Source organism: Zosterops lateralis (genome assembly GCF_965231275.1).
Source record: "Zosterops lateralis genome assembly, chromosome: 5".
NCBI lineage: Eukaryota > Metazoa > Chordata > Aves > Passeriformes > Zosteropidae > Zosterops > Zosterops lateralis.
Window position 1 is genome coordinate 17,331,539 of NC_139766.1, and position 20,917 is coordinate 17,352,455.

Genomic DNA, 20,917 nt, shown 5'->3' on the forward strand with positions numbered 1-20,917 from the left:
ATCTTTGAGGATGTGAACAAACACCACCACCAAATCAGCTATAAATGTTGTATCCAGAATAAAGACCATTATTAGAAAGATAATTTCTGTACTCTGAGATGAGCTTTTCCAATACTACACTAGCTGTTAAAATTTAACAACCTGGCCTCTCAAGTAAACAATACTTGCAGGAATTTTACACAGACTTTTGGATTAGTGTATTAATCTAAGTAGCAACTAAAAGCTACAGTTAACAACTGCTATCATTCACAGAAGCATGACAAATATAATCTTATAGATATTTATTCAGAAAACAAGAAGTATGCTTTGCCACTGCCTTTATGGTTATAAGAAAACATACGTTGACAATTATTGCTCTCCAAAGGCTTTTCAACAATCTTTATGAAGCTAGTTGATCCAAGTCAAATTATTAATTAACAAATCCATTTATTAAAAAAAAAAAAAAAAAAAAAAAAGAGAGAGAGAGAGAGAAAAAGTAAAAGTCACTAAGTAAATCAGAATTAATGGTTTGGAGGCTTAGTCGTTGCTTCATTTTGAAATCAGTCCAGGATCTACTAAAGAACAATTATCTCTTCTTTGTCCTCAACAGATTTTGAGTCAGAACATCTATCTCTGCTCTGGCCTACCATAGCAAGGTCTGATGAAAGAAGTCCAGGATGTTTTCTTCTCCTCTATTTTTTTACCTGACAAACAGGCGTCAGTTCAATCTAATTAATGAGAACTCCTTAGAAACAGGTAATCTGGAATATGCAAACGCCCAGGGCTTTTCCTTCCATTTTAGTGGCACGTTCACTGGACCAGCACCAGTCTTTGTTCATCTCTCTTCTTCTGGCCTAGCAAGTCTGACAATTTGGGCTGCACCAACCACCACTTTACTGCCAGCCCTTGAGTTTAAGCATCTGAGGGATGCAGGAGATTCCATTGCATACACAGTACAACTGGGCAGTGTATTATTTGTATGGATGTACCTATAGCCTGAAATAGAAAAAATGCCAGGTCTCAATTTGAACGGCCTCTCATCTCCAACTGACACTATAAAGCATCTAATGGGTAGCATTACAGAGAGATCCATGAACATTCTGCATGTCATTAAAAATAAAACCAAAAAATACGTGTGTGTGCTTCTCCACATGCATCCAGTCTCCTTGTCTCAGGTGGCATGTAAAGCCCACATACAAGGTTGAGAAGTCAAGTTTTGCACAGACTAATCTGTCTGTGCCCAGGTCTCTTGTTGGATTAAAGTTATCACTGATAGTGTTATTTTTTTCCCTCTGCAGTTTCAGTTAAGTTAGACAACCATCTAAATATCACACTGTATAACTGCAGTTTCACAAAAAAAACAAAACAAAACAAAACAAAAAAAAAAAAAAAAAAAAAAAAAAAAAAAAAAAAAAAAAAAAAAAAAACCCCACAACACCCAACACTGAAATACCTAAAAGGAAAATTTATTACCATTAGCAAGCTCATCAATATCTATTGTAAGAGAGCATGAAATGAGAGAAAAGATTAAATATGTCTTACTTGGACTGACTAAGCCCCAACAAGAAATTAACCCTGTTTCTGCCAACATTAATTGCACTTCTTTCACATGTTGTCACTTGTTTAAGAACTGTGACTCTTGAGTATGTCAACAGTGCCATCTGGTATGTTTTAGAGCTATTCTTAAGAATATCTAGGCATGTCATGGCTAGTATACAAAAGCATCTAATTATTACAGTTATTTCCCATAGAAAAAGAGAGACTTCTCTCTCACTGAAATTCTACCATACAGTACAGATTTGCAAACTAGTGCAGTTTGAAACTTCATTTCTATAATGTATTTGGAGCTTCAATTTTTTTTTTTTCTTCAGATAGAGACAGCATTATAGAGTTGTTTTGCAGAAGTGCTGAAAGAAAAAGCACTTTTTTTTTTTTCTAGGCCTTCATTTATATATGTGCAGAACACCTGGTATTCCTTACTGGCATTAGTTACAAATCAGGTGAGCACATGAAAATTCCAAGCATGTAAACAACAACAAAGTCATTCCAGTTATCCAGAGAGAACAGAACAAGCTTAAAGACTCAACTTCTTAAAACAACTTAAAATATACAAATATAAAATTCACATTGCAATTTCCTAACTTTCGGTATCATTAGAACATCAGCTTTGCCCAATAAGCATGCAATTGATACTTTATTTTTTAACTTAAAAAAAATGCTTTAGCAAAGAAAGATAAAACCCTCCAGAAATTATTTTAATTTGAAATTATCTTCAGTGGAGCATCTGCTTGATTTAAAAGAAATAATCTTCAAATATTTAACTTAATATTTGGGAAACACTACCTATTGAAACTGAGTGCAGGCTTTCAGCTTAGAAGAACTGAATGAAGGTGGTTGCAGTAGTTGTTTGATTCCCCTACTCACAGAGATGTGGGGGTTTTTTTCTTGGTTTTTGTTTGTAATCCTAGAAAATAAAAATAATTCTGGATAGTAATCCAGTTCCTCTCCCAGTCTTTAACTCCTTCTTGTTTTGCAACCAAAAAATTTGTATTTTTCCACATTGTTTTTGTTTTATCCTTCAAATGAAAAACGAGATGTTGGAACTCTCCTACCTCCCATTTCCCATCAGAATACTCCTCTTCTTTCCAGCTGGCTGCAGCATTCCTTGCAGTAGCCAGCATGTTCTACTGATAGCTCTAAATTTTAACTGGAAATACTTACTCCCGAACAAAGTCATATCAAATGACTTTTGCATAATTAGACTTCTTCAGGCACACATCCAAATAAGCAAATGAGAATAAATCAAATCATTCAATTTTTCCCAAACTGAAAGACGATCAAGTTTTTATAAATTGAAGTTATTAAATCCTTAATGCAATCATATAAAACTTAATTTTAGTCATCCATGATTGTTTCAAGTGTATATTATCTCTTTACTACTACAGATTGAATGAGATTCATTTAATCTTCATTGTTACAATCCAAAGTCATTAACCTAAACTAGGAAGGTGTGAAATTAATGTTGCAACAGCCTCAAATTTCAGTATGCTGAGGGACTTTTTTAAAAGCAGCAGAGCATAGGTGAATTGCTTCAAGAGAGTTGAAAAAATATATTTTTCCAGATTACTCAACAATCTTTTTATTTTAAAAAATAGTGCCATTTAATCCAGTTACTCAACTTTTGCAAACAATTTTAGAATTTAGCATAACATTTGCAATTTAATTAAATGCTAATAAAATACATCACTTGTATCACCTGCAGACTAGGATGTGGGTGGCTCAATTACTTCAGTATTTACAGCTCACTGAGTTGTGAAGGGCAAATGGAAACTTTTTCACATTACTAAACAGCACTATTTGAAAACTAGCACTGGAGGAAGATATGAATGTTCCAAAATTGGAATAATAAACACAGAGGCAGAAGGAATATATCAGTGTTCTCTCATGATAAAAGGAAAGAAAAAGCAAAGTAACTCCACTCTCATTAATTATTAGGACATATTTTAAATTGAGAAAGCATTTTAAGGGAAAAAAACCAACCTGATGTTTGTTGTGCTATTAATCAGTCCATGTCTATACAGATCTTAATCTCCTATTTCTTCCAATTTTTACACATCTTTGTAAGGCAACCTGTAAGTGGTCTGTTAGAATTATTAATGGCTTTCCCTGCCCAGGTTGATTATTGTCTTTCTATTTTTTTTGTCATGAAGTATACAATAGCTCATCAGCAGCCTGATAAAGTTCACAGGTATCTTTGGTATTTCTCCCCCAAGGTCTGAGCTGGTATGAGAAAAGCCTTTTCTTTCAAAAGATCTACGGTGTCCACTAAGTTAAGACAAAATAAGGAAGGCAGCAGTACAAGGTTCATGCTTTCCTCATATAATCTTCTTCTCTTGGAATGACGACAGCATAGTTTATAGTTTCTACAGATACCAGTACCTGCATTCAATGATAGCAGTTTGGGAAGATATTTCATTCAGTCTGAGCTCATCATGCATGAGCCCATTCCTGGGCATTATTTTTCTTTATTCACTATCTCAAAAAACAGCTTGTATTCTCAAACAGGTACCACTTCAGAAAACTGAGTTTAAGCACTGCTGCTCTCCAGCTGCAAGGACCAGGCATTGGCCATGGGCATGGTAGGAACATGATGGGACAACCCCACAGGAAGGGTTTGAGGCTGCTGCCAGGCCATTCTCATTGTCCCAGTGCCCCACTGAGGGGTCTCAAGCATGGCTGAAGGAGTCAGAGACCACAAGGTGAGGCAACTGCACGTAGTTTGCATCATGTCCACTCTTGGTGGCTATTCAAGTGGCCAACAGTGTGATGTAACTGAAGCAAAAGTGGTTTAGAGAGTTATTTCTGCTTTCCTAGTACACAGGGCTGCTCTAAAAACAGACCAGGTTAGTCCTCTGAAAAGTGTCTAGAGGAGGGGAGGTGTCTGGGGTGTTCAGAGAAGTCAGGGAGTTGCAGGACAATGGGCACTCGAGCTGCAGGCCAGCTGTGACAGCAACAGTAGAAAATGTTGCAGCAGACTGATGTGTCAACATGGGCACAGCAGCAGCTGCAGAGGAAGTTCAAAATAAAGAAATCATAAAACAGAAAGAAAGCAATAACACCATAGATATTTATGGACACTCTTCCAAGGTGTTGAGACAAGACAGCGGAAAAATACCCATAATGCTTGTATGGTAAATAAAAAGAAAAGTAAAGAAGAAAAATTAGCAAGCAAAACCCTGCTGATCTCTCTCTAAAAAAAAATAAAATTAAAAACCAAAAAATCTTTATTTTCATATAAGCCTGAGACAAATATTTCACCAAAGTTAAAGTAGCTTTGCCCCCAGTTCTTTGTAGTAATGACCAGTGTATTTCAGATCATGGCTGAAGAGCAGCTGTTGGCAAGACTTTAGAAGAGATCTAAGCTTTTATGTAGAGCTGCAAGAAAAATCCTTAAATATCACCTCTTTGATATACAATTTAGGATCTACCTAAAACCTATTAAATACTTTCTGTTGCTGACTCATTACCTGAGGTGCTGCACTTAGGTGAAGCAGTGGTGTGTGATGCATAGTTAAAGCTCTCCCTACCAGGCCACCATTTCAGCTGTCATCCCCACAGAATTTTGAAGCCCATCTTGACCAACAGGCACTTCATTGTACTTTTTCTTCTCCCTGCTGCACTTTCTATATATTCCCTACTTAAACAAGTCCCTCAGCCTCTCTTTGGAAACAGGCTCATTCCCAAGGCCCATATCTATGGTAGTATCTAAAAACTGATCAGTAGGTCAGAGTTGCACAGGCTGCATAATGTTACAAGGAAATTCTGGGACAGAAAGCCAGTATTTTTTTCATTCTTCATATGACAAGAGACTAAAACCCCAAGACAATGATGTAAAAATGACAGCTTAACAATAATAGTGAAGAAATACCACTTTGCATTATCTACTGCTCCTCCAACAAATTTGGGTACTATAAGAACTCTTCAGGCTAATTTGATTTTTCAGTATCTGATGGTACAAGGAGGGCACAAATTAAAACTATCCCAGAGAAAGAAAACAGTCCTGTAGTCAGATGGCTGGAAGAAAAAACTAGGGAAATGGTGATTTGGGAACTTTAAAGGAGACAAAGGGAAGCAAACAGTTTATGTATGATCACAGAGAGGAGCACTTTATTAAACAAATTAAGCATTCAAAAATGGGTAGAATTATATTGTGAAAACAGAGACTACAATATTGTAGAGGTAGCATTAAGAGAAAACCATAGAAACAAGAGCTGAATAAATATACAAGAGAGATTAGAACAGTGAGATAGTACACAAGAAAAGACAGAATAAATATAGATTTTTTTTGTATTTTTACCTAGTCTGGCTAGTCATATTCAGTTGTGTTTTTTTTTTATTCTTATCCCTATTTATTCCTTCCCTTTCCCCTTGTTTTACAATCAAACAAGAGCATGAACAAAATCTGATGTGGTTACATACTTCTATTTTTGAAGACCAAGAAAAAGAAGTGTATTTTCTTCACAGGTTTTTCATATGGCTTTTCTGAACTGGGAGACATGAGCTACAAGGATCAGATCTATTTTTAATAGGCACTATGGCTTCACATGGAAAATGGAAGTATCAGGAAAAAAATTAAAATTTACAGTTGAAGTCCAGTGTTCCATTCCCGACATTTTCTTTTTCATAGCATTTTTCAGCTTCCATGTTAAAATGTGTTTGAAGGCTCTGCATTTTCAGACTGCACAAGTTTTTGTCACCATACATGCCCACAGTCTATGACATCCCACGACAGAGATGTTTATTCTAGCATGATACGTGACAATGCAATGCACAGAATGGATGACAGAGCAGGAACCCAAACAGGCTGGAGGACGATGTTTTTCCACTCAGGAGCAAATTCCAATAAATAAGCACATCAATATGTAACAACTGCAACAGTAGGAACAATGGACTGTGATAAACAAGTTGACTTCTTCCTTTTGTCGCTATTACTCTAAACAATGATGGAGACAGTTTTTGAATAAATACTTGTAAAATAAATTATTTCTAACGTTTTATTCTGATTGTATTACTCCAAAAATCTTACACCATCAATACTGCATAAGCATGTCAGTAACTTATAAGATAATAATATGTATGTTTTCATTAGTTAATTGAGCTTATCATCAGGGAGAAAATATTAAAATTTAATAGAAACTACAGTATGGGAAAATCGAGACAGAGTAGAAAGTGTTACAGCTATGCAATCAAACTTTTTTAGAAAGACTATGTTTTTATCTGAAAAAAAGTATCAATCATACACTTAAAAAATAAAGACAAGGAGAAATTTTTTACCTTGAGGAGTTCTTACAGAAGTAGAGTCAGTAAATTTGAAGGCAAAGCATGCAAAACTTGCAAGGGGAATTTTATGGACTGTGCTGTGTAGTAGGAAGACATAATAATCTCTGAATAAGGTCATACCAGGATATTTCTACGACGTAAAAACGTATGCCCTGCTAATCTCTTGAATATTTCAAATAAGTCAATAAAACAGTGGTATGGGGACAAAAAAAGGCAATTAAAATAAAATCCCAGCCTTAGGGAGTCTTTAATATTTCAGAGTAATTAAATGAGTATCAACTATTTAAATAATTGAAAAGAATGAGTTATCAATTCTGAGATTTTTACATATAACACTGCAGAATACATGATTAGTAGTACATCTGAGGTTATTATATCCGTAACATTGGTTAAGTTAAAATGTCCTATTTAGAAGGGAAAAAAGGCTAAAGTGAGCTTTGGTTTGGTTTTTTTCCCCTTGGTAAAATCTCTAGGCAAGAAACCTTTGCGGCCAATAGGAGTTTTATTGAATATATTTTAAATTTTGATGTTAGTAACTTATCTTGCAATTACCAGGTTTTTTTCCTAGGATTTTCTGAAACTAAGAATCTACCAAATATCAGCATAAAAAAAAGCTATTATAACTTTTTTTTTAACTAACCAAAATTGGATAATTAAGCTCACAATAGAAGACTGACTTAACAAATCAATGTATTAAAAAATTATTTAATTATACTCTAAATCAACACATTCTACATCAGTCCTGGGGTCAAGAGAAGAACGAATTACATAACATTAATAAGGATTAAAAAATTGAAGCATTGTTTTCCTTTAATCTAAAATCCCAGACAGTATTCTAGCCAGAACAGTAATCCTGACCTAAAGGACACAAACTGCCTTTCTATTTCTTTTGCTCAAGTGTGGTTTCCCAGAGCAGTGTAATCAATTAAGCATCTTAAAGCACCCAAAATAGCTCTTCCAGCTCAGCACTTCAGAACCTTCTCACATTTCTGCTCAGGACTGAATCTCTTGCTTCTCCTTGCACACTGCAACATTAAGCATGTACAAGGGACTCACCTGGGGTGACAAATAAACTACTCCTGAAGTACAGCATGTCAGATTTCAGGATCTTCCTTTAACTTTTATGGTGATGAATGACTTTCAAATGTCAGTTGTGATTTTTCATTCCTAAATGAAAGGAAAGCTAAAACCAGGACTGAAAGATACATTAAATGTTTGGTTTTTATTCATTATGTATTTACAATAGAGTGGCAAAAGTTAAAGATACCTGCAAGCTTAACTTCAAGATGCAGGAAAGATATATTTAGGTAACTGAGGAAACTTGGATCCCCTTAGGGAAAAGACAGATAACACCTGTAGTCAGGTAATATCTGTACCAGCCATGTATGTCATATAAGTCTGACCTTTTAATCAAATATTCATATTTTTACATGATCACTTTACTAGCTCCAAATTCTCTAGAGAGAGGAACAGTGGGAAAAAAACCAGCCAGCTTTTACTTGGTTTATGACTTCACCTTTCTAATCTGATCTTTTCCCTTGTCTTTTGAAAGAGTATTCTGAAGGATTAAGCATTTCTTAACACATCTGAAAGCATCTCTCCTTCTACTCAAGAATAGATGTGACATGTCAAAAGAATCAAACAAACAAACACCTGTGATCTATAGGATAGTATCAAGACTGCGTAGTTTAGTTGTCATGACAAACTTGATGTGTAAATTTAAGACACTAATTAGAGTCTCTGCACTGCAAAAGAGCTGATTAAGTGGTTTACTGCTGCAAAAGAAGGTATTGCCATTCCTTCCCCTCTTCTCCCTGTGTGACCCTGCCTCCTCTCTTTTATTAGCTCTGATATTCACCTGATTGTAGAGCAAACTTATTTAATCATCAACACAAAGGGCATGGGGAGGAGGAGAAAATGAAAAATCACTTCACTGTGCATTGTGCACCACTTCATTAGCAATGGGCCTTGCTAAAATAGGCAAGTGTCTCATCTCTACTAGGGTAAGAAAAAGTTGATTATAAAAAAATCCCTTACATTTTTGAATATACATTTAAAAAGACTCCACTGAAGAGTCTAGTGGACATTATTTAGAGATATTTCAACAGGAGACTCAGTAGAGAGGGCAAGTTCAGATTGGAGGACTGATACAAGCACATGACTGATAAAGAGAGGAGCTTTGGCATGTACACTGAAATGAGTCAGAAGTCACTGAGAATAACTAAAAGTTCCCTAAAAACAAGTGCAATAAATCCTATTAACAAAAGTATGCTATGATATGTTGAAACCTAATCTTATTTTTATTGCTTGCAAATACATACAAAAATTAATATAAAAATAAATGAAAGTAAAAGTAACCATTATTTTATTAATCCTGTGGATTCATTACTCTTATTTGGGATTATTTTTCCCTCATAATATTTTTAGTATTGTCAATTTAATGTTTATTCTGTTTTCTAATCTATTTTTACATAAACCCATAAAATGAAATGTTTAGTAGTGTCTTAAAAATTACATATTTTTGGAAAAAAAATATCCTTAATCTGCTACTTCTGACCCCCTATTTTTTTACCAATGGATCTTCTCCAAGAAAGTTTTATACTTAACATTTAAAGGGAAAAATCTTAATCAAAAATCCTTCAAAAGCATACACATTTTAGGAAAAATGTCAGACAAGAGAATGAAAGGCCAAGCAGTAATGCTGCAGAGAAGGTTCCAATAAGCAGATTGAACTATGCATTGCACAGACTGACCCCACTCTGTCAACTGTGATGAGTTGTGGGAGAATCCCCTGCTGGATTACTCTGACAAGTTTTAGTCAAATAAAGACAGAGATAAAATTAGACCAAGCTGAGAGTGTGACAAGAAAATTAGTAAGCTTAGAAAATATGATTTGTGATGAAGGTTGGGCTTAAGGAGAGAAAAAGGGCGAAGATATAGGGGAATAGTACTCAAGCTGGTTTCCACATCTAAAGGACTATGAGAAGTAATTGGTTTACCTTTCAGTAAAGGAAACTTGGTTTAGGTACTGGGAACCCACCTACAGTGTGAGCTATACAATTAGTCCAGGATAAGGAAAACATATAAAGCAGGGAAAGTGTTGAACTGTGAGCAAGCAAGGTTCTGAAAAACAGGTATTATTCTTGATACTCCTCTGCACAAGGACTGTCCACCAGACTTGAAACTAAACAATAATCCTGTCTGCTTTTCTTCACATTGACTCCAGCTGAAGACTTCTGATGTTCTAAACCAAAACTGTCATAATAATCTAGAGTTACTTCAAGAAAGTCAAAAGAATTGAGGAAGGGTGGGGAAAACACAACCTCTTAATAAAGAAAAACATTCATTATGAAAAGGAGAGTAATAAATATGTATTGTTCTCTACATTATAAAACCTGCCTTACTAGCTGAGTATTAGAAGACAAATTTTAGATTCCTCTGGTCTTACATTTCTCACTTCACTCCCAGTAAACTGGAGAGAAATATATTGCAACATATTTCAATTTCCAATACATCTTTATTTTCTTCAAAAGAAAATCAGTAAGTTATAGCCACTTTTATTAATTATTTACCATGCCATTCTTCACAGGGACTATTATTCTCTTTTCAATTTCAGTGGCCAAACACACTTCAAGTTAAATTTGACTGATGAAAAAAATCCACAAAACTTTACATGTATTTTTTCATACAATGTTCTATGGTCATCTTGAGAACAACTTTCAGCTAAGAACTCCAACTTAAAAATCAAGGAACAAGCTTTAATAATAGATGATAAGCATCAGCCTGTTGTCTACAGGGATAAACACACTTTTCACCCTGGAAGAAAACAAGGAGGCACGAAATAAGTCAGTTCTTCCATCACAGCCACAGGCTGTAAACTCAGGAATGATGCATTTATCAAGGAAAAATATTTAGGTTAAATAGTGGGAAAAAAAATAAAATACTGGCAGCAACAGTTCCCCAAGTCTATTGGAAACTTGCATCAATTGTATAGAATCACAGAATGCCTTGGGTTGGAAGCGACCTTAAAGATCATCCTCTTGCCTCCTCCCAGCCATGGATATGGACACCTTCCACTAGACCAAATTTAATTGCTCAAAGCAATTCAACCTGGCCTTGAACACTTCTAGGGTTGGGGCAGCTGCATCATCTCTGGGCAGCCTGTTCCAGTGCCTCAGCACCATCAGAGTGAAGAATTTCTTCCGTGTACCTAACATAAATCTACTCTCTTTCAGCCATTATCCCTTCTTCTATAACTACACACCCTTCAAAAAAAGTCTCTCTCCAGCCTTCAATTCAATAAAGTCTTTATACTCCATTTGTTTCATCCTAAGCCAGTTGATAATACTTCATTGAAAGGTAAAAAGAAGCTAAGACGATTCAAGATCTCTGCAACTGCAACAACCACTTTTCTTTACTCTTTTATTTCTGTGGTCACAAATTTTAAACCACTATATTGCTTCTGTAGACAATTTTTCACAAAATATGGACATGTGTTTACTTGACAAAAAAAGAAAAGTCAAAACTAAAGAGCAAGATTACTCTTAGTGTTCTGTGGTTATCTAAGAGGATTAAGGAGATTTATTCAGAAGAAAGAGAGAGGTGTAGCTCGGATACCTGTTCAGTCAGAGGAAGACAGGGAGCCCAGAGGAAAGTGCACCTTGCTCTCAGAAAGGTCTACAAGTAGGCACGTGGTCACACAACTTCTGAGACCACGGCTGGACATGTCTATACCTTATGTAGCAGAACTGCTGTCTGATTTTTCTTAAGGGCAAGGCACAGTTAAAAAACTAGCATTAAGTTGTGATGTTGCTCAATATTTACTTCACTGAGTATTAAGGGATTTTTATTCCCTTTCTGAGTGATTAACAGAGAAATCATTAATTGTGAAGGACCATGAGAGTTACACAGCTGAACCCATGTTTACAGGGCTACAGTGCCTGGCACTGGCACACATGATGAGAATGTTTAACTACTGATATTTTACTAACTTTAAAATAGTTTAAAATTTTTTCCAAGGTGATCCAAAGCCTTAGTAAACAGTTTTGGGAACATAACATCAACAACCCCCACAAGAGCACAAAATTTCATAGTTAAATGATAAAAGAATGACAAAGGGTATTGTTTCCACTTGATGTTGAATGTGAGACTACTGATCACCCTTTTAAGGGATCAGACCAATTGTTTGGGTTGCAATGGATCATTCTCTGTGTATCTGAAATGTTAAAGAATTCTTTAAAAAAGAAGGACTAATCTTGGAGTAACTTTTCCAAAGAGGAAAACAAGCATATTTTAGGCTTTTCTTACATGAAGGAAGAGTTTAACTTGCTCAAAATAGATAATGAATTAGTAAAAATTAATATCCCAGCCTAAGTTGACAGATCCCACATGACTTTGCATATTCTATAACATGCTATCATTCTTGTTTCTTTTTGCTATGAATGTTGCACATCTTGGAGGTTTTCAGACAGCTAGATGAATCTTGCCACTAGGAAAGACATTTCTATGGCATTCTAAAACTCTACATTGATTAAGCAGCACAACAACATCCCTGATGTTCAAATTGCAAATAGTCTGGGGATTTTTTTTTTTTCCTTTAAATCTGAGCTAGAAGTCTTTTTTTTTGTTCTTCCCAAACCATACTTTTTTACTAGGGGTAAAAATAAACAAACCCTAGCTTTTCATACATAATTGAACAGTCAAAATCAAAAATTCTGAAGCTGCTTCTATTAGATGGTGTCCATCTCAGAACCACTGCCAACTCTTTGCTACAGTCTTGACAGTCAACCTTGCACACCTTCTTGGCAAGAACAGAGGAAATAGAAACACTTTCTTGTAGCCATTTGATCTGATAATTCAAGCAAAAAAAATTTAACCCTTCATCATGCACAAGGTTCAAGATAGCTAAAAAAACTTGTTCATTGTGTAAATCCTGTTTAGTACACAAGATTGAAACAGTTTTAACATAAAATGCATCAAGACCAGTGAGAAATTCTTATTATCCTGTATAGAATGACTTCTCCCAGCTGACTAGTCACATAAAGAACACTTATGGAACAGCTAATGTAATGAAATGTATTTAAAATGCCGTTAAAACGATGTTACTCAATCTAAGTGTGCTTTTCACTTGGCAATTACAATACAATAAAAGCATACACACTCCCAGATAAGATCTTGGCTGAAATAGTCAACTTAAGAAGACATAATCTGTTTATGTCAAGAACAATGTAAACTATGTGAGCAGATATAATCTGCAGAACATTTCCTCTACTCCAATTAAATCCTTTTTAAGCAGATTTAAATTTAATTAGAGCAGCCTGAGCATGTAAACAAATATTCTGATATTTTAACATGTTGAAGCAGCATGTGTAAGCTTGTATATGCCATTTAAGAGATTTAAGATTTCACCTTCAGAACTAGAAAAAAGTGGAAAAAACTAGCAAAAATCAGGTAAAGAAGCAAATTCTTGGAGTATTCCTAGTTCACAGATACACAACTGCAGCACTGGAAGTTATTCTTCCTCCGTCCCACAGCTCTGCCATCAAAGCTCTCTACAGCCTTGCTTCTGAATTGACAACTTCATTTCGTTTCCACCAAATGGTTTCTCTGCCACAATGATTCAAACTATTTCCCTATATTAAACTTCTGAGAATATTTCTTTTGAAGCCAGAGTACTGAAACCCATATTTATTTTGTATTCAGCCTCTGCTGCATTTTGAGACCAGGGGAAGGTTTTTAAACCTTTGTATCCACCAAGACAATTCACACAAAACCAGAGAATCACACTGAACATTTAGACAGGTTCACTAAGTTAGTCAAAGTTTAATTCAACAGTCCAACACTAAGCACTGAAGAGAAAATACTTCCAGTCCTACCTTTCCTTGGGGTTCAAGGCATTACCAAGATGCCATCAGCATCACAGATGGCTGCAGCCTAAATAGCTGAACTATATATGTTTATATAAACTGCTCTATTAGAAGGTAATACAGATTACTTCTTTTATTTCCCATCAAAGACTCAGCCCACCCCACCCTCACCTAATACATACCAACAAGGAACTAGATTTGAGAGCTGTAGAGTCTCATCTTTTCCCGCACAGCAAAAATTCAAGCCCATTTTACCCATTTTCCAAAAACACGACAACTTCTGACACTGAAGGACTCTTTCCTGTTCTGTACAGCACTGTGCCCAGCTGAAGCCAGTCTGTCGCCTGCAGACAGCTGGGATTCCCCAAAGACACCAGAGTAAACCTGTGAGCCACAACCCCCAGCCCAGGTGCAGCCCAGGCAAAACCATGAATTAGGAAGCAGGTGCTCCCAAATGTCCTCTGACACACCTACTGACTCTCAGCATTGTCTGCTTCATACAGCACAAAGGAAAAGATTTTTTTCAGAGCAACATTTGCATTTTCCCCCCTAAATTATCACTGATTAAATAAGTCATTAGATTGTAAGAGTAACAGAGGAAAAAGTCTTTTCTTTCTTTCATTGCATGGAAGTTTCTAGTAACATTGAGATTCTTAAATTTCATTAGAATTGCTCACAGTATTTTTGTTCCAAAAATATTCAATATTGGTCTAATGGATTCCCACTGATGACTTAAAGAAATAGTTATGCCCAAGAATATTCCTAGATGCTTCTACTAGAAATGTTTGAAAACTTTTCAAAGGCTTCTCTGAACTTTTCTGTATTCTTTTGTCCCATATCCTACCTGTAACATAGAAATTGCTTTGAAAAGCATTATTGGTAGGGTGGGGGTTTCTTCCCCACAGTTCTCTCATTGGAGATATCACTTATAATTCTGTTGAGTTTTCTTAACACATAATACAATACATCCAATCCTTTTTAAATTGAACTTAAAATTACCATTCAGTTTTCCTTGAAAGGAATGAATTCTTGATTTAAAAATTTAAATCTGGGAAAGTTTCCCTTTTTCAGATTTAAATACAGCAAACAGCGCATTTCTTCACATCTTCCTGAAATCTTTCTCATGCTGCTAATATTTTCTATGAACTTTCACTGACTTTTTATTTTTCTGCTACAATCTCATAGTTTTACTAGTTTCACCAAGTATCTTCTTGTAACATTCTAACAAAGCCATATGAAAATGATGCCTGTACTCTGGGGAACAAGTAAGTTCAAATTCTCATTATCCTCCCTTCAACCAATATTTACCAGATGAAGAAGAAAGAAATTCTAAAATGAAATCCTACTACAATTTAGTTTCAATCACATTTTGTTTGTAGAATTAAAGTTTATTAAAGAAACATAGGTTTGCCTCTTCTTAAATGTGACCTTCAAGTGCAAGATTTAATAGGCTAAAAATTAAATTAAATCATGGTGGTTTGCTCATTCTTTTGCATTATGAAGAGCTGCGAGGAAGAACTAAAACATGAAATAAAAACAGATGACAAAGTCAGTTTGTGAAGGCAGATTAAGAAAAAGTATAAGCATTAGAAAGTCAGTTATAAGCTATTCAAAAAGAAAATAATTATAGTATTAATTTTATACATTTCTCAACAGTCATACGTGAAATATAAAAAGAACACTATTTATTTGTGGGCAACCCAATGGTGAGTACAATAATTCCCCAGTTTATTTACAATATTATAGCAATATATTTTTTAAAAAATATACAACTAATAAGAAACATAATCCATCATTAATTATAGCTAATATAATTGCATCCATTAATTCAATGGACTAATATAGATCTAATAGATAATAGATTAATTATTATATATCTAATAGATAATAGATTAATATCTATATTAATCTAAAATTAATATAGATATGAATTATAATAAGCAATGTGTTTCAGAACATAGATGCATAGTATTATCAAGGTTATCCTCACAGTTCTCTTTCTAGTAGTACATTTGTAAAAAAAGCATTAGCTAGTATTAGAAAAAAATCTGTAAAGCACTGTCCATGTAAACAACTGGAGATCCTGATGTGAAATCACTTTAAATAAAATACATGCAAACAAACTACTAACGTCTTTAAAATATATCCTAGTAAAAAAATGACATGTTGATGCTTGACCCAAAATAATAGAATTCCTGACTTCCAGGGCAGTTTTCACAGATTTCATTTATCAGAATCTAGATTTAGATACAACTTTTTAAAAATCCATCCAAAATACGCACTCCCACCAGGCCAAAAAAAAAGAAAGTAAGAAAATCTAATTAGAGAACTCTGTGAGATGTTTCAATTGCTTCAGAATATCTGCACAAAGAGCAGGCACACAACACCTCACTGCACGCTGCCATTCCATTTCTGGGTAAACCTCAGAGGTGTCCAGCCAGGTGAAAAAGCAGAGAATCAAGGAATACACAGGGTGGTCTGGGGCAGTCAGGGCCTTGAAACTGGGTGTGGAGAAAGTTCATTTTAGGTGCTATATTAGTTATTATTTCACTCTTGCTGAGAAAGCCACATATAGATAGAGCTGTTGCAATCTCTGCTTACCACCACTGGCATCTCTGTCCCTATCACATCCTCACCAGGCTCATTGAGTCAAAATAATAATCCACAAAAATAATTTTAAAAATTCCTCTGTCTGAAACATAGGGGAGGTTTTCAAAGCTGCCTGAAGCAGACACTAGTGAGGTCTCCCACAAGGCAGAAACCAGCTGGGGGATAGATGTACAGGGTAGCAAGATCTGCACACAGAGCCTGTCCAAGGCACACATAGAAGTCCATCCCAGTGCTCTGGTATCTTGGCAAGACAGAAATTGAAATGATACAGGCAACAGTCCTACTGATTTAAATAATGCCTGAAAACATGGAAATTGAGAAGTAAGGTATAAAAGGTGGTTTCATGTTTAATCACCTCCTCATCTGTATTGTTATTCATATCACACTGGGGGTGTGCATAAAAATTTGCAAACAGAATCTTGCACTAGTGGCAGACTAGCAAATGTGGGCATTTAAACTTCTTATTTTAAGAAAATTTTATTTTCACACTCTGTATTAAGGAATTGGAAATAAAATGTTAATCAGAGCTTGAAGAGTCAAGAAACTAATTTTAAAACCACACAGAAAGTTAAGTTTACAAAAGATGCTGAAGAATAACCTTTTCCCTGTTAACTCTCTTTGTGATGAGGACTATCTGCTCCCTTTCCCTCATTCATTCTCTGTCTGGTGGCCCACCATACTCTCCCCTTATTCCCCTTATTGAATATTCAACATCCCTGTTCATCTTTTTTTTTTTTTTTTTTTTTTTTTTTTTTTTTTTTTTTTTTTTTTTTTCCCCTCATTAAATCCTATATAGCTAAGTCTTTCTGCACAGAACTCTGCCCAGAAATACAATTAATTAAATTAAAGGAAATCCATTGTCAGAGTGAACATGACATTTGCATGCAGCTCTTTTTTTTTTTTTTAATTAGCCCCCATTTTTAATATCTCCTTTTCTATGGTTTGCCCTTGTTACATGTAAAGGCAGTAATCTCCCCCTGTCTGGGACTGTAGCTCATTCTATCAGTGTCTTCTGCCCAGCAAAGCATGACTGTATCGGTTCAATACAAATACTGCTGTGACAATAGTTATGACAATCACAGTAGGAATATCCTTATATTTAATAATATGTTAATATGAATGGACAGCTGATTCATGAAATTGTTCTTTTTTTTTCTTAATGACACTCCAAATAATTAAATAGAAATAAATAAATGGCAAGAATTATATTTTAATCAAAATTAAACCTCTTCTACCCCTAATTTACATGCATTGCAGTTAAACAGTATGTTTAAAGAATAATACATGGGTTGCAGTATTATGTTTAAAGAATAATACATAGGTTGCAGTATCATTTCATCATATGATGAAATGTCAGAATTAAATCTCCCACAGAACTCTAAGCCAGATGCTTGGGCATATGAGAGCTGATACAATCTTTAATTACAAGATTTCATTATTTTCTTTTAAGACCATTTTCATTACATTTACGGGAAGGATGGTACTCATTAAATGAAGAGCTATATAATATTTTATTTCCCCATGTTTACCCAGTCTATGGTCTCACAACTAATTTGTTGCACACTATTTAAGACCTGCTCTGAAGGAGGAGAATAATGCTTCCCGCATTAGTTTGTGCAGAGTTCATTATGATAGGACCTCAGTGCTACATAAACATCACCAAATTTATTTTTATAAAATCTCTATGACACAAATGCTCCTACTTTGCAATAGAAACACTGAAGCAAAGGGAACTTCATACAAGCAAACTGTCAAAAAAGGGGAGAGCTAGTGCCATTCACATTGTATTATGGCTCTCCAGCATTGTAACCTAAATTCAAGCAGCATTTCTAATCTAGACTTCAGAGTTTCCTGCACAGCAGTATTCAGGCAGTAACAGAGAGGTGATTCAGCCTAGGCAGGGAGGTGCTGCTGCCACTCAAGCCCCTTTGAAAGTTGTAAGTGAGCATGAAGCAGCCTGGACTCTGTCACCCAGAATGGCCTGAGCTCGGTGCAGCACAGGTAGATCTGCATGGCAGAACACTTGGTGCCAAGGGGATGTTGTTTCTAAGTACAACTTAATTCATATGTTTGACAGGATTTTTGCTCAGAATTTCATGCAGCATTTCCCAGAACTGAATATTCATTAGTGTCAGGAACACATATTTTAGTTCCACACCCTCTGAGAACACTACAGCTGTGAAAGTAAGATTGCTTCATGTAGTGACAGGAATAGAAGGTTCACTCCTGAACCACTGTCCTGATCTGAGCTAAAATGCTAATGTATACACAATATGTAGACAACACTGGGATAACTAACAGAAATCCCACCTTCTTTCCAAAGGTAACAGCAGTGGCACTGTTAATACTCTTTCCTACTTCACAAAGTAGTCCCATCAGAAGATGGAAGGTAAAATTGCACTTTTTCTTTTTTTCCATTTTCAGGGTAAAGTAAAAAGCTCGATAAAAATGAGTTATTTTAATTTGTTCTGGAGTACTGCTACACAAACAAATATGGAAGAGCCACAGAGCCAGAACAGGAAACAGCATTGTTAGAATGCTCGAGCACAGAAAAAAGAGGTTCTCATCCTTCCTATGCAATGCCTGTAAAATTGCAAAGTATCTTTGTGAACAGACAGCAAAAGAAAACTAAAATACATAGTTAGAATTTTTCACCCTATCTTACTAACCTCTTTATATTGAATTTCTAATTTATATGTCACAACCATGGTGAAATCCTCCCTGTAAGTCAGTGGAAAAAAAAAAAAACTTCAATTGACATTTATGGGGCTGAAAATTAAGTGTAAGATTAAAATATAGACAATGCTCAACACAATCAGTGTTGAGCAAATTCAACCAATCAGTGTGGAGCAAACTCCAGAGCAAATTTTCAGATCAGTGTGAAAACAATCACCTACTAAGGACTAGGGTGACTTACACACAGCTCAAGTCATAAATCTTTGTAACTTTCATACAGACAAGAAATTAAATAGAAAACACTTAAAACTAAGAGGTTCTATAAAAGACTTAAATTAAATGGGGGCACATTTTTCCTATTGCATTAATTTCAACAGATGTTTTCTCATAAATCAGGAAAATAATACACAACATTATCTATCACTCATGTCAGTAATAGGATTTTGCAAGGGCTGGCTCAAGTCCTTATAAGGTATATCATTGCTGCTCTCTGCTGGTCAAAGTAATTATTCCTTTATTTAAAATCTTCTAGAGGAAATTCAGTGAATTGTATAGGAAACATATTACACAAATAGGAAGAACTTTTACAGCATTTAAATAACCACTTCAGTTATCACAATGGTTTGTTTTCATTAGTACATCTGTATTCCTGAGGCCACCAAAATTAGCAATAAACTCCACTTTCAAAGGCCACGGCATTTAAATTCATAGATGTGCACATCACAAGTGATTTTTACTTGTAATACTGAGGGGTGATGAATGCAACAGAATAGAGCGTTTGTGGGGCAAGATGTGAAGATAGTAAAGGAAACATTTAAGACCATTGGAAGATTGCACCTATTTAACAAAATACATCACCCAGTATGTACCCAACACATGAGCAAATGTCTTATCAGCATTATCTTCTCAAAATCCGCCTTAATTCTTTGCCTCAGCTCAAGTGGGAAAGGATTTTATCAATAAAAAAGTTTCCTACAGTTTTACAGTTTCTAGTTTCAAGCACCTTTAAGACCTTACCAGACTGCTTAATTTCTATTTGAATTATGATATAAATAGAAGTCTCACTTTCGGAACTCTGAGCCAGGTATTCCTTAATTAAGTGGTCCCACTGGGTAACTATTGCTCAATATGAATTGAGGTTTCAAAAGCAGTTCCAAAATAAACAACATCAATTTACCATATTGTGAAAATAATTTTCTCTTTTCATAAGTAAGTATTATATGGTAGGCTAAGTTAATTTTAAAATGTACTCAGCTATGAAATGAAAGTTATACCAAATCAGTATACAAAAAAGACTCTTTCCCCAAATCATATCAAGTAATACCTCTGTTTCTAGTAAGAAACACAATCAGTTTGTTCAGTTTATCAACCAATTTATTTAGCAAAGTACAGAAATATGAATAATTCATTTGTTCTGATTGAAAACTCATGTTTTTCTCAATGAATTATTTCAGCAGTTGTACATGGAGACATTTAGCCATAATCTGGAATCACAAAAATTGAATCAGCTTTGAGCATAGAACATTAGAAGAAATTTCTAGCTAAAGAATTTATTTCCAAACAGCTCAGAGAGCTTTACTTGAGGTCAATGAACTTCATTTTGTGACAACATATAAAAGATGCAGAAAAAAAAATCATTTTCTGTGTCTCCTTTCTAAAACTATACTTAAGTAGCTTTCAAAACCCACTGAAGCAACAGTCCAGTATACTGCTGCAGAAAGAAGTCTCAGGGCTTTTTTTGTACAAATATATGGTCATAATATAAAAATATATTTATTACAAAAACATTAACAGCAGACAGTGGAAATCAGGACTTATTAATGATGTTTCTAAAGAAGGAACAATCTGGAACCCACGACTAAAGCATGGCATCTCTCTTTGTAGCCTCACAGCTGAAACCAACCAGAGGTGTTAATTCAGCTGCATGGACTCATGCATGCATACCT

General features: G+C 35.1%; 1 protein-coding gene across 5 annotated transcripts in view; it reads right to left on the reverse strand.

The window, feature by feature from the left end:
• The window catches only part of KCNIP4 (potassium voltage-gated channel interacting protein 4), a 282,324-nt gene that overhangs the window by 124,606 nt on the left and 136,801 nt on the right, over nt 1–20,917 (reverse strand). The window contains exon 1 of one of the 5 annotated variants that reach the window (XM_083860839.1): nt 2,592–2,657. The exons of 3 other annotated variants lie outside the window; for them this stretch is intronic. In XM_083860839.1, the coding sequence (XP_083716965.1) occupies nt 2,592–2,598 (7 nt within the window). In that variant the 5' untranslated portion in view covers nt 2,599–2,657. Of the gene's footprint in view, nt 1–2,322; nt 2,351–2,591; nt 2,658–20,917 lie in introns of those variants that run through there. One more of the 5 variants, XM_083860840.1, reaches the window with a different exon arrangement.